The 12,979-nt window shown below is 46.7% G+C and overlaps 1 protein-coding gene across 2 annotated transcripts; it reads right to left on the bottom strand.

Annotated features, from left to right (window-relative positions):
* Window positions 1-2,123: 2,123 nt before the first annotated feature.
* Window positions 2,124-12,820, bottom strand: dtx2 (deltex 2, E3 ubiquitin ligase). Of its 2 annotated transcripts, XM_049016208.1 has the most exons (9): window positions 11,844-12,819; window positions 10,750-11,329; window positions 8,666-8,724; window positions 6,830-6,964; window positions 5,298-5,359; window positions 4,295-4,453; window positions 4,041-4,202; window positions 3,868-3,957; window positions 2,124-3,219 (listed from the first exon to the last, which is right to left on the bottom strand). In XM_049016208.1, the coding sequence occupies exons 1-9, from the start codon at window positions 12,154-12,156 to the stop codon at window positions 2,974-2,976; spliced, it is 1,806 nt and encodes a 601-aa protein (XP_048872165.1). In that variant the 5' UTR covers window positions 12,157-12,819; the 3' UTR covers window positions 2,124-2,973. The 2 variants fall into 2 exon arrangements, with proteins under 2 accessions (XP_048872165.1, XP_048872167.1); XM_049016210.1 differs by lacking the exon at window positions 6,830-6,964 and having other exon boundaries at window positions 11,844-12,820.
* Window positions 12,821-12,979: the final 159 nt, after the last annotated feature.

Here is a 12,979-nt window from a genome sequence, read left to right as displayed (position 1 = left end):
GAGGGGTGCTCTGTAAAGGCCCTGGGACAGTTCAAAGGTACATTTTAGATTCAGAAAGGGGGACAGAGGCAGAATGAAGGGGGCTTCTGTTCAAGAAAAATTCTCTGTCACAAATAGTGAAATGGAAAGCAGTCTGTATGTGCGGCATGTCAGGTTTCTCAGAAAAATTGGTCTGGGCCCAGTTATTTTTGATCTTAGTAACTAAGGTCTGACACTTGCTGAGAAATTTCATCACAACAGTCAGATATGTTCTTCCTTTGACAATCAGATTACATTTGGTCGACATATTTCAATAATGCCCTCCGATGCCATGCTAAATCCTAGCACAGCTGCCTGATATGGATTAAATGAGATGATCTTAAGCTTTCAATAATTAGCTGTTTTATTCAGAATGGCAGATGCTGTGTTTGCTTACAGCGCTGGAAGCTGGCTGGCACCTCATCTGTCTATATTGCACAAGTTTCATTCTACTACCTAACAGAACTTGCTGAACATAATTGCTAACAAATGGCACAACCAATCAGAAACCTCACCATGTTCTGTGAGCTTTCGCTGCACTATGCACAATTTATAAACATTTTGCCTCATGTCCATTCCTGATTATTTTATATATATATAAAATATATATATAATAGGAAGCTTATTCACACAGACCCAGCAGATACTGTATACTGCAGTTCAATGCTGCCCTCTAGTGGAAAGGATAGTAGTTGTTATTGCAATACACAAAAACTGACAACTTTAAAGTAGGTCATCCCCCGGAAGACATTGCCCATCTAGGTTTGAAATGGATAGCCATGGAAAAAAACAGCTTCTTATATACGTGTGAGATTTAATCTTCTCTTTGCAGTCATTTAGCTGGGGGATTTCTTCCCAAAACAACTTGTATGTTGCAGATTTTTCATGAAGAATGTGGTTCTTTTTTAGGACTGAAGTATAATTGTGCCTTTGGAAAGACATACAGATGTATACATATGTACACACATCATTGTGCATTTAGAAAGGCATACACTTGTATGCATATATACACACACACACACACACACACACACACACACTACAACTGCCAAGTAATATAACAGTTCTGTCTTAACCTAGTGATCCAGAGCTTCTTTAAATACATCTTGAGATTAAATTCTCCACCACCAAATTAGAGAATATGACAGTATCTGACAGCACTTTATATCTTAGCCTGTGCTTTCCCAGTCATGAGATGGCTCTGGGTTTTCATCGCAGTTTACCACATTTAAAACATAAGCGAGACACATCTATCAGAGACACCTGCTCAGAACAGATTGCAGGAAATATGTTGATCTGATACATGAGCCAGCGGTTTGTGAACAGCTAAGCTTTTTAGTCAAAATGTGGGGCACAGTTGGACAAGATCAAAAGCATTCTGATCACCATTCACATGACCTGTAAATGCAAAACAATTCAATGCAAAACAATATACTACGTTTACCAAATTTAAATTCAATTAGCTTCCTCCGCCGACATCAATATTTTATCCAGCGTACGACCCGAGTCATGTACTTTAAGATGACAATAGATACTCTGATAGGACAGCAGTAAGTTTAGTGGTTAAAGGAGGCTTCAGTTTCATTTGAACTACACAAAAAATACCTAAATAAGCAGGAAAGACATCCATTTAGTTGCCCCATTTAAAATAACTAGTTTGAGGACCTCAGATGTCCAAGTGACATCAGCAAACAAGGTTACTGTCTCTTGTTGACAAGTATTTTTAATAACAGGCATTTCAGATGCAGTGCAAAGTTCTTATTTTAATAAAATCATTGACCTATTCTGTCACATCTACAAAGCACAGATGTAAAAATACCAGCATTCATTGAAAGTTAGGCCTAAACGATACAGTGAGCGAGAGGTGAGCAGAAGGTATAGCATCCCGTGCCGGACCCACTCACTGCCGCACAGCAGCTCCTGAAGTCCATGCGGCAGAAGTGTGAGCCAGCACGCCTGGCAAGTCGCCAGCAGGAAGTTTCCTAATTTATCCTGCGATTAAGATGCCAATTGAAACTGTGATGAGGGGGGATAAAAAAAAAAAAAAAAAAAGACCATGAAAATGTACTGATGAACAATTATAGAAAAGGATAGAAAAAAATAGGTCACACATTCAAAGACTTTAATGCTGTACAGTATATTTACTCATCATGACAAACTAAAAACCAAAAATCATACTAATGGAATAATACAATAGCTCAGCTCCATTTCCTTAAACTGAAAAAACAGAAATTTGTAATATAATTGTATTTTCTAAGAGCAATTACCATGCTGCTTAATTTAATTTCAAGGGAGAAGAAAAAAACCCATAGAAACCATATAAATGAAACATAGCGCAGGCTTGATCAGATCTGCTTATTGTTGCCTAGTTGCATTAAGGGCGCATATTTATCGAGGGCGCACAGCGTGCTGCCAACTACCACGAGAGCTGCGCGAAGTCATGCGTTTATTAAAGTCAGGCTGAAATTACAACATCTATACATACAACTAGAAATGCCACCAGAGATACTTTTTCTTTGGATCGTGTAATATTCCGTAAAATTTTAAGAAACAGAGTCTGAACTATGAAACCATAACAGGGTGGTATTGAACCTAAAAAGTGAACATGGATGAAACAAAGAACAGGACAAAAAAAAAGAAACACCAAGTATATACAAGCGGCTTTAGAGAGATGTGGAAGGGGGAAGATTCTGACTTATTACTGATTTTCCACTAAGAAAATAAATGTTAAATAAGAGTTTCTAGAAATCAAAAAATAAATCTGAATTTAACAAGGCAATCCCCACACCTTTTACTCCTATTATAATACTTGGAAAGAAACAAACAAGCTTTGAAGGGTGAACGCATCGTTTTTCCCTCTCTCACACTAAAGCGTTAGTGTCACACACGTGGGGGGGATTGGTCCCCGCCGCCACAGACCGCTTAGTGTTCACAGGTGGGGCCTTGTGCACATCCTCACGAACCCTGTTCCAGCCCTCCTTGCTTCAGACAGTCCTCGGTCACCCCCTGGGACGCCAGTTCCGACAGCACGTTGTCCAAGTAGTTGGGGTCGGGGTAACCATGTCCCGACACATTGGACATCATCTCCGTCTTGTGGTGGATCTCATTCCACACCACGGTGTCAGGCTCACCAGTGGTGCTGGAGGTGCCCACTGTGAAGATCAGCCTCCGGCTCCACGCCACCTTCAGGAGCTCCAGGACCTGGTGGGCAGAGATGCAGAGACAACGTGTCACCAGTTCCATGTCTGCTTAACCTTGACGAAAACACAGACAGGGGAGACCCTGTCGTATTGGTAGGACACCAGCTGCAATGGCTGAAGTCTGACAGTGACTGCTCTGCAGTCCTGCAGGAACACTGGCTGCAATGGCTGAAGCCAGGGGTGGGGGTTTGTTGTTTTTGGAGCCCATTCAAAAAGTCAGTTCAGGACCCCACCACTCTAACCCCACCCACAAAAATTTAAACCAGGAGGTTTAGAACAGGTCCAGAAAGTAAAAATCCAGACCAAGATTTCATTTTGAACAACCACCTGAGTACTCTATGAATCTGGGGATGGATGGCAAAGGCTGATTGGAATGGACTTTGTAATCTTCAGCCTGTAGCAGTTAATATTTAGTGCAGTGACTGTTTGTGGCCAACAGGGGGCCACCAAACCTCAGGGGGTAATGCAAATGCATGGGGGTAAACACTGCTGCTGGCTGTACCTGCAAAATGACATCCTTCCACGAAGGCAGGTCTAGCATGTTTACTACTGCTGCTGCTGCTGGAAACTGAATCCTGTTATATAGTGGTTTAAGCTGCCTAACTTGCATCTGTCGAATCAGCCACACCTTCTAAGTCTTAGCACATACCTTTCGGCCCTTTCCGTTGTCCGGGAGGAAGCAGAGGCGTGGAAATCCCCGGCAGGTGTAGGGCTGACCCGGATTTGGATGCTCCGGACCCTGCATTCAGCGAGAATTCAGCCACAAGGCCCAAGCCTATACAATGGACACAGCCACACAGGAACAGGCCCATGCCGACCCACCTGTATCCCAGGCGGGATGCTGTAGATGATCTGGATGGTGCCGCAGTCAGGGTGGCCAGGCAGCGGCTGGGAAATGCTGTAGATCTCCATCTTGCCCTTAGGCTGGGTTCCTGTTTTCTCCCCGTAGATTGTCTTGCATGATGGGCACTGAAGACTTCCATCCTAAAGCAGGAGAACAGGGCTCGCATCAGCTCCAATGCCCCTAGAGGCCGAATGGGACAAAGACGCCTGCGGTACGGCCTAGAAAAACACACCTTTGTTCCGTTGTTGTACATGGCCAGCATGCAGAGCAGGTGAAGAGAGTGCCCGCACTTGGTGAACTTGCCCACGCTGTTGGGTGCTATGTCCTGGTCATCAGGGGCATCGTCGTAGCCGGAGGGGCCAGACAGCCGCTCCATACAAATGATACAGTCCTGAGACAGAGGTTGGGAGTGGCATCATGTTTATCTCTAACATTGTGAAAAATCACCGAATCTAGCATGGCACTTTGGTCTGACCTCTGATAAATTGGAGGTGGGCTTTACTCCTCTGTGGAGCCTGATCATGGTGCAAATTGGGGTGGATTTCTCATTTCAGGGCACCAACCCCCCAGCCCTCTCATATGTTTCATAAACTAGTTACCAAGCAGAGTTAGATCGTAGTGAACTAACTGGTTAGGAGAACAGGCTGCTTCATCCATCTCCTAAATAAGAAACGTAGTGACTGTTTGTGACCAACAGAGGGCAAAACCTCAGTTGCCCCACAGAGATGTGTGGTTTGCAATGGTGCGACTGTTCTGAAATCAAGATACAAACGCTCACAGCCTACTGGCACTACTGCAAGTGCTGTTTGGCTCTCATCACATTACAAATCTTACAAAATTCATTTTTCATGTCACGATTAACATTAGAACAAGTAAATCATGGAATTATTATTCTATTTAAAGGCAAGCTGTATATTCTGTAAATATTGCATATTAGCCTATTTTATTGCAGTTTAGAGTATGGAATAGTCTTCCTGTTCATGTAGCGCAAGCTAAAACCCTGGATTCCTTTAAATCAGAGCTAGATCAGATTTTAACAGCTCTGAGCTATTAGTTGAGTTCTCCAAAATGAGCTTGACGGGCCGAATGGCCTCCTCTCGTTTGTAAATTTCTTATGTTTTTATGTTCTGCTTGTCGCATGACTTATTTTACTCTTATTATGGAGTGAAGTCTATCTAGGAGGAGGCATTAAGAGAGGACAAGTCATCACAGCATCTGTAAACACACACACATACCTCTTCTGGGGGAACAGTCACCCTCTCCATGTACTTCTGGATCACATCAACTGGTTTAAGCTCTGGAAAAATGTAGATTAAATAAGATGGTCACGAAACAACACATCATAAAGAAAGATCCAGGTCGACTCAACAGCTCCCACAAATCGAAAGGTAAACTCAGTTTTTCTTCCCGCATAACACTCAGACTAATATTCAAAGTAAAACACTGTTAACATTTTTATCTTCAGCTAAAACTGCACAGAATAGTAGCAGAGAGGTTATTGCTATTATTACAAGTCTAGTTATGAAAAAGAAAAACTAAATAAATAAAAAAATACTTTATGTATGGCATAGAGGGTCAGCCAAAGGAAAAATGCTCACTAGGGAAACCGAAAGATGGGGGGAACTGAGGCTATTAGCTCAAAATGCTTTTATTTGAAAACATTTTCAATGTTTATAGATCATGTCTCCAAACTGCAGCACTGAAGGCTAGTTATGGGGGGGGGGGGGGAGGCAGGAATGGGGTTCATGGTGCTTTTTAATTGCCAAACAATTTATCATCGACCTACTATGAAAACAATAAGATCAGACACCTAAGGATATGTATGTATCCATAGCTGGAGCCGACATCGGCTGGAAGATAGATGGATACCGTGGAAGAAAAACATACACAGACCCCAAACACTGAGACAGGTGAACTGCCAGTCGTTGCAAGACAGGGCATTTCCCTAATTGCAGCAGAAAACGAAAAACCTTTACCTTTAAAGTATCCAAGTTCAGATTCAGAGCAAAAACAGTGACAGAACAACAACAGCGTAGTGCTGGACAGCCTGTGGAAGCATGCGGAAAGACCAAACCCAAGGCAATGCGGAGACGTGCTTTCATGCATACGGAGACAAAAAAAGATTGGGAAATGTTTGGCCTTTGCAGGAATGGGCTGACATTCTGCAGGAGGCAGATCCAGTCTAAGACTTCTCAGAGCAAACACCAAGGCTGGAACAGTTCAGTCACTGGCAAACTTATGCGGATCAATGGGACACGTTTACCATCAGACTCAATGCAACAGCTCAGCCACTGCGAGTCAAGATCCTTAAAATTACCAACTGGTGCTCTGTGGATCCAAGTAAACCAGAGGCCCAATCCCACAGCCTGCCTAAACATGACGTTCAAAGCGACTTTACGCTAAAAAATTCTAAGAGAAATTTACATGCTAAAAGCTCTATCTTTAGCTTTATCTGCATTTCAGCTGTTCTGCGGGTGATGGAAATAACAGGATGCGAGGCAACAACAACAGCTGTGCACAATCTCACTGAGGCGCAGAAAGCGAAACTCACACAAAGCTGCATCATGGTCAGTTGTGTGTGGAGACATGTAAGAAACCTCTAACATGGCACAAACTTAAAGGTATCTCCAGTAAAGCCTGACCACTCTACTAAGAGCAGATATCCTAGACAAGAGGCCAGGCCAGAGTGCGGCCGTCGTTTGGGCCAAGTGGGGAAAACCAGGGGCAGAGGCAGAGAGGCGGCGTGGGCCCGACAGGGCAGAGCTACCTTTCCTGTGTCTCTTTGCCCTCCTAACGTCGGCGTGTACTTTGGCGGGCCGGCCCGGGGCCTGCTGCGGGGGGAGGGGGGCGCTTGTGAGGCGAACTCCAATTCCGGCCGCCGACATCAAAATGGAAGCCATGCCTGGAGGAGCCAATGCCAGCGGAAACATGCGGGGAGGGTGGGTGGGAGGGTGGATGGATGGGAAGAGGAGAGACCCAGCTGATGAATGATATGGGGCAACAGAAAGACCGAGCAGGGGCTGGGGAGCTGACAAGGGGACACAAAGCCGACAGCGCCTCACCGCATTCCCCACAAGGAGGCCCTAACATGACAACACAACAATACAGTTACTGGAGAATGTGTGAAAATCAGGCTCATGAGTCAATGGGCTAGCCATTCTTTCATATCAAGCGCAATCCCAATAGGACTGAACAAAACTACTCCTCCAAGCATAATTCACTAGTCCTTCGCTTGTCTTGAGGAACTCAATGAATTTGGCTCTGGAGAGGCGTCTCCGTAACAAACCCTGTTCAGCGGATATTTTCCTTAGGGCTTAATGCTGGACCACTGACACGTCTGAATAAGATTCCCCCCAACCCCTAAGGCAATGTTTCACAACCTGGTACTCAGTCCACAGTCCACATTTTTGCTCACTCCTAGCTCCCTGCCAGACAGTTGAAGCTGCTCCCTCCCAGCTTCTAGGTAGCAAAAACGTGGACTGTCTTGGGGTCCACTGACTCACTGACTTAGGTCACCTCCATTCAGGAGGTCCACCCAACCAAAGACCTGCAGTCAACAGCAGTACAAAACAAGTAAATAAAAATCCCCCTTATCATCCAAACCTAGTATCAGGTCTCTATCAGAGCCACAGACATCAAAAACGACATTAAAAACAAGGGCCAAATTCCCACAAAGAAGTGGGGATGCATCTGTGAGCAACAGAGTTACAGCTTTCACAGACAGCAAGCAAAGACTGTCCTGCAATATTACTTAATTCAATGTTTCCCAACCTGGTCCCCTGGGACCCACAGACAGTCTACATTTTTGCTTCCTCCCAGCTCCCAGCAAGACCGTGGATTGTCTGCGGGTCACCGAGGACTGGACTGGGAAACACTGATCTAATGCCCTGCCAAACAGTGAAGGGTAACCTGAAGTAACCTTAAAACTGTGACAAGCTCAGGGTCAGTTGCTACATCTGTCATTTTAAAAAATCCCAGAAATAACCACAGAGTACAGGGAAACCTGACAATACCAAAGAGAAAAAATAAAGAAATAAAAAAATATCCAGTGAAAACCAACATCCTTTTGAACGTACAGCCAAGACTTCTATTCCCAGGGAAAAAAAACATACTTCAAAAAAAGCATCGAGGAACAAGGCAGAACCTCTGACCTGCACACACTGAATACCTACACTCATCTATACACAGTGCCTGGTGTCATCTAATACATCCGAGTATGCGTAAACACTAACCTGAGGTCAGCAAATAAACTGCAGGTTTGGAGAAATTTGCAGAGAACATTAATCTGAATACCATGTTGGACTAGCGCAACAAAATGGTGCTTTTTGAGAAAAACAGATCACACTCTGGAACTTCATGTGAAGGGTAATATCAGGGAATGGACTATGGCACATAAAAATCAAGTAAGTACAAGACAGCTGGGACAGAATGACCCACACAGAGGGCATATTCACTACAAGCACCGGCACATTGGCACAGCCTATGAGAAGAATGACAACAGTGCGAACGGACTGATACTGCAAACCGGCATGACATGGCAATATGGTCACTGGTATGAGAGGAGTTTTGCTGCCCAGACTTTCATCTGGGTCAGGATTAGTACCTGCCAGAGCCGAACTCACACTGGTGGATCCGTTCATCTGCACGGGGACAGAGGGGACACTGAAGGACAAAAAGAAAAAACAGAAAGACGAGGGCCATTAACGACAAGCAGGAAACAGCGCCAGAGTCGATGCAGGAAGCTGCCGTGTGTCACACTGCGCAGCCTTGCTGTTGGCTCCACAATCCCCCCTTTCCCATTCACTAGACTACTCAGCTACAGCCTCTGCAGGAAGGGGGGGGTGGGGGCACATGGCTGAAAGCTTTTCCTGCCCATACCCGCACAGAGCTGACGGGGGTGCTCAGGCTTTCCAGAGGCGGGCACATCAGTACCATAATCGTTTTGGGGGGCAGCGCGCGTCGCAGTGGGCTAGGCCTGCGTGCCTGTAATCACAAGGTCGCCAGTTCAAGCCCAGCCTCAGCACGTCTGTGAGTCCTTGAGTAAGGCCCTTAACCACCAGCCCCCTGGGCACCCTATGGGTGGCTGCCCTTCGCGGACAACTTACGCCACAAAGAGCAAGTTGAGGGAGGCATAAAGACGACAATTTCCCCACGGGGATTAATAAAGTATCAATTATTATTATTATTATTATTATTATTATTGTTATTATTATTAAATGATCTGCATTCATCAAAGCAGCTGGCTGAGCTGGCTGAATTACTCCACCCCTGTTTTTTTGACCATCGACCTGTGTGGAGGATGGGCAACAATGAGCCAAAAGCAGCACTTCCTCATCAGTCTACACCGTCATTGTCTTGGCTCGTTTCCTGGAGTTGTACATCACAGTACTGGCGTACGGGATGACCTGGCCACACAAACACACTTCCTGCCCTCTCCCAGACAACACATCCTGTTTTCATTTTCGTAGACATCTTGAATGCAATTGGTTGTTGGCCCACACATGACACACAGAAGCAGCCATCAGTACGCCCTTTGTTCTGACAACCATAAAGGCATCATCTTCATTTTCCAACGTGACAAGCAAATTAGCACAGCCAAGATTTACACCTACACTGTTTAAGGTATAAAGGTTTTGAGATCAAATCAAGTTCATTCATATCAGATAAACACTTTCAAAATCAGGGAGAGATTAAAAACATTCATTTAAGTTTAATTTAGATAAGAAGCCTATACGCATAACAGCTGGTGTGAAATATGCCAAAGTGGTGGCTTTAAGCATTTCCTTCTGTTTATGATTGCTACGATGCCACATTAAAGAGGTGTTTAGCCACAGAGCTCACTTATATATATATATATATATATATATATATTATACATATACACACACACACACACACACAAATACCGAGTCTACTGACACAAAGACCGAAATCACAAATTCTCTTTTACAAATAGCCACAGCAATTTCACCAATCATTCAGAAGTTAAGGAAAGAAAAAAATCATCATTAAGTAGAACTAATATTTGAAATGTGACTCCTCCCCTTTTACAAAGAACACAAAAAGTACTCCTGCACAAATGTAAATTTGGTTTCACGGATACCCTTGTTAGTTGCTAACAGAGTGTTAAGCTCAAAACTAAGGGAATTCAGCCTGAAGGAAAAAACTTGGAACAGTTCAAATACTGAAAATCAAAGTCATTGTGTGTTAAAGTTTTACTGATGGTTTCAATTTACAGGCCGTGTTGAGACACAGACTTATTAGTGATGCTTGTTCGGCATGATCTTATGTTTTCAGGGACTTTGAAGAATCTTAGGTGTTGCTTAACTTTTCAACATCCTGGATTTCAAAAATAAAGCTATCAGAAAAAGACTGGCTAAAATGTAACAAGTATAAATCGAATGCAGCACGCTCAGCCTAAACTCATTGTTTTCACATCCTCTTTAAAATGGGTCAGCTGTCGCAGTGCAAGGGCAAAATGTACAGCTCCAAATAAAGCCTCTTTTATGCTGTGGACTTTGGAGAAACAGAACCAAATCAGAAAGCTGGAGGCTGATTGCAATGCACAGTGAATGATAGTGACTGTTAAAAATGCTGTTAACACCCTGTGAAAGGAACAGTATTACTCTCAAGTTCTGTGACCTTAAAACAGTGAAGGCGACAGGCACTCCGCTGCGGTAACTGTACCTCAGGCTGGTGGCACTGCTGGAAGACGACTGGCAGGAGGTGACCGGCGGGGACCAGGGCCCCACCCAGGCCGTGCCACCTACAGAGTGCGGCCTGCGGGGGTAGGGAGAGTACATGGAGGGGGGGCCGCCAGCCGGCACTCGCACAGGGCCCTGGGGGCCGTTGCGGTGTCCCTGGCCCGCAGAGAAGGAGTGGCGCGAGCGGCTGGGAATGGGCCCAGTGCTGCTGCCACCAGCACCCAGGCACTGCTGACAAGAGCAGGCTGGCCCAGAATGGATGACAGAGCCGGGGCTCTGGGTGGCCAGCGGGTAGGGCTGACCCGCACAGCGCCGCACCTGCCGCCTGTATCCAGACCCCTTGTTCACCTGGGCAAGGCCTCGCAGGTCTACCATGTAGTTGTAGCCGTGGGGAGCCAGGTCAGCAGTGCTCTGCCGGGCCTGGTAGCTGTGCTCCAGCAGCAGCAGCGTGCGCGTCTCATACGGCGTCCAGCCGCCCTCGTCATTCGCCCACTCCCAGTACATGCCACTGCCCAGGGCAGAGGACTGCGGGAAAAGGCTGCGGCGCACTGCACGGATCTTTCCTGCGGGGAGAGACAGGGTTGGCCTTAGGACCACACACAGTGCAAAAGACAACATATCAGCCACCCTTTCAGGCCCCACAGTACTGTCTATGTGCCAAATGCAGGCAATTAATGCACACAGAAAATTCAGTGTGATTCAGAATGTATGGCTTTAATAAGATCTTGTGTGTGGAGATGTTTGAACTTCCTTTTGAAGGTCTATGGACATACAAAGCCATTGGAGACCCCACCCCCCATGTGTGATTTTCCAATAATAAACTGCTACATTGAGTGCTAAGCAACACACCCTGTCTATTTAAAGAGCATCAGTGGGATGTTACAGTCTGGACGCCCCAAAGTTGCTGGTAAACAACCTGCACCACGGAAAGTTTACAGCCAGCAAGATCCTGATTGACTTAGTTAAGTTTGCTATATGCAGGTTACCGCCAGATAATCCGGTTTAACATGAAATGCAACGTCAAAATGCATATTAAGAGCGGACAGTCCACCCGGGAGCCGTTTATATGGGACTTACCCGTGTCCTGGCGGAATTGCTTGAGGCTGGGGATGTCGATTATGTACGGGGCCAGGCTGGGGTCCACTTGGCCCAAGGAGATGCTGGTGGAGGCGTGTCCCGCGGCCCGTAGGCCGCGCTGGTTCAGAAGGCACTGCTCGATGTAGCAGCTCACCTGGCCGCTATACGGCCGCCAGTAGCCCTGGTCGTCCTGCCACTCCCATACGGCCACGGCAGCCTGTGACTGTCCTGTTGGCCCGGAGCCGGCGGGAGGGTGCGACGAACCGGTCCACGACCCACTATCACTCGGTGCGAAGCCGGAGGCGGCGGCCATGTCTGCGGCCCCCGACTTGCCGCTACTCGGATCTCTGCGAAGATGTGACGCAGGCCGTACAGTGCCGGCGTCGGTCCCACATGGAACGGGGAGCCATGCGACTCGGCTGGACGAGAGGCAACAACCGATCGGTCCGGCCAACTTAAGTATCAGCCCCGCGTGTATCTATCCGATCTACCTTTTTATCCGTCCATAACGGGGCTGCTGGCTTCCTCGCAGTAGCGAACTAACTAGTCGGTCTGGTAATCATAACCCGAGGCAGTCAGGCTAGGAAGGCTGTTTAACGACCAAGCGGAGGAAGAGCCTCGGCCCAGCGCATTTAGAGCTTAAAACGAGCAGTCCGCGGCAGCCTTTCCGTTATAAACTTGAGCCGCCCTAGTAGCAGGCAGCTCGCAGTAGCCTTTCCGGGGGGGTTATACGGGAGTAGTCGCCCGAACCGCCTCGGTAAGAGTGAGCCAGCGACTGCAGGCAGTCGCACACGACGCGCCCTCAACCTTAAATCAGCAGACGTCCAACGAAGCTCGCTTTTCGCAATCCGATGTACGACACGCCGCCGTCATTTTTAAAAAGCGTCGCTGCTCGGAGACCTTCCGGGATGGGGAAGGCGACAGACCGCGGGTCGCTCATCCGGCTCGTCTCGGTTACGCGCAGCCGACATGAACCGCGCTACGCAACGCCCCGTGCGACGTGCACGTTTGCATTGGGAGTTGTAGTCCATCGCTGCTTCGGGAGGCCGCGGCCATATTGGACGCTGAAAGAGCAGTTTGCCATGGGGATCGCTGCGACAGGTTGGGAAGTCCAGCGAGTTACTGTGACATCAGCC

This window comes from Brienomyrus brachyistius, chromosome 6 (genome assembly GCF_023856365.1).
Source record: "Brienomyrus brachyistius isolate T26 chromosome 6, BBRACH_0.4, whole genome shotgun sequence".
NCBI classification, from domain to species: Eukaryota; Metazoa; Chordata; class Actinopteri; order Osteoglossiformes; family Mormyridae; genus Brienomyrus; species Brienomyrus brachyistius.
This window is presented reverse-complemented; position numbering and strand designations above follow the sequence as displayed.

What these genes read in the sequence shown, in the direction of transcription:
- dtx2 (XM_049016208.1), bottom strand. Translation starts at nt 12,156, where the DNA reads ATGGCCGCCGCCTCCGGCTTCGCACCGAGTGATAGTGGGTCGTGGACC. An exon ending in AGCAGTGCCACCAGCCTGAG is followed by an intron (nt 8,725 to 10,749) that starts GTACAGTTACCG and finishes TTTGTCCTTCAG; the next exon opens with TGTCCCCTCTGTCCCCGTGC. An exon ending in TGTACAACAACGGAACAAAG is followed by an intron (nt 4,203 to 4,294) that starts GTGTGTTTTTCT and finishes CTCCTGCTTTAG; the next exon opens with GATGGAAGTCTTCAGTGCCC.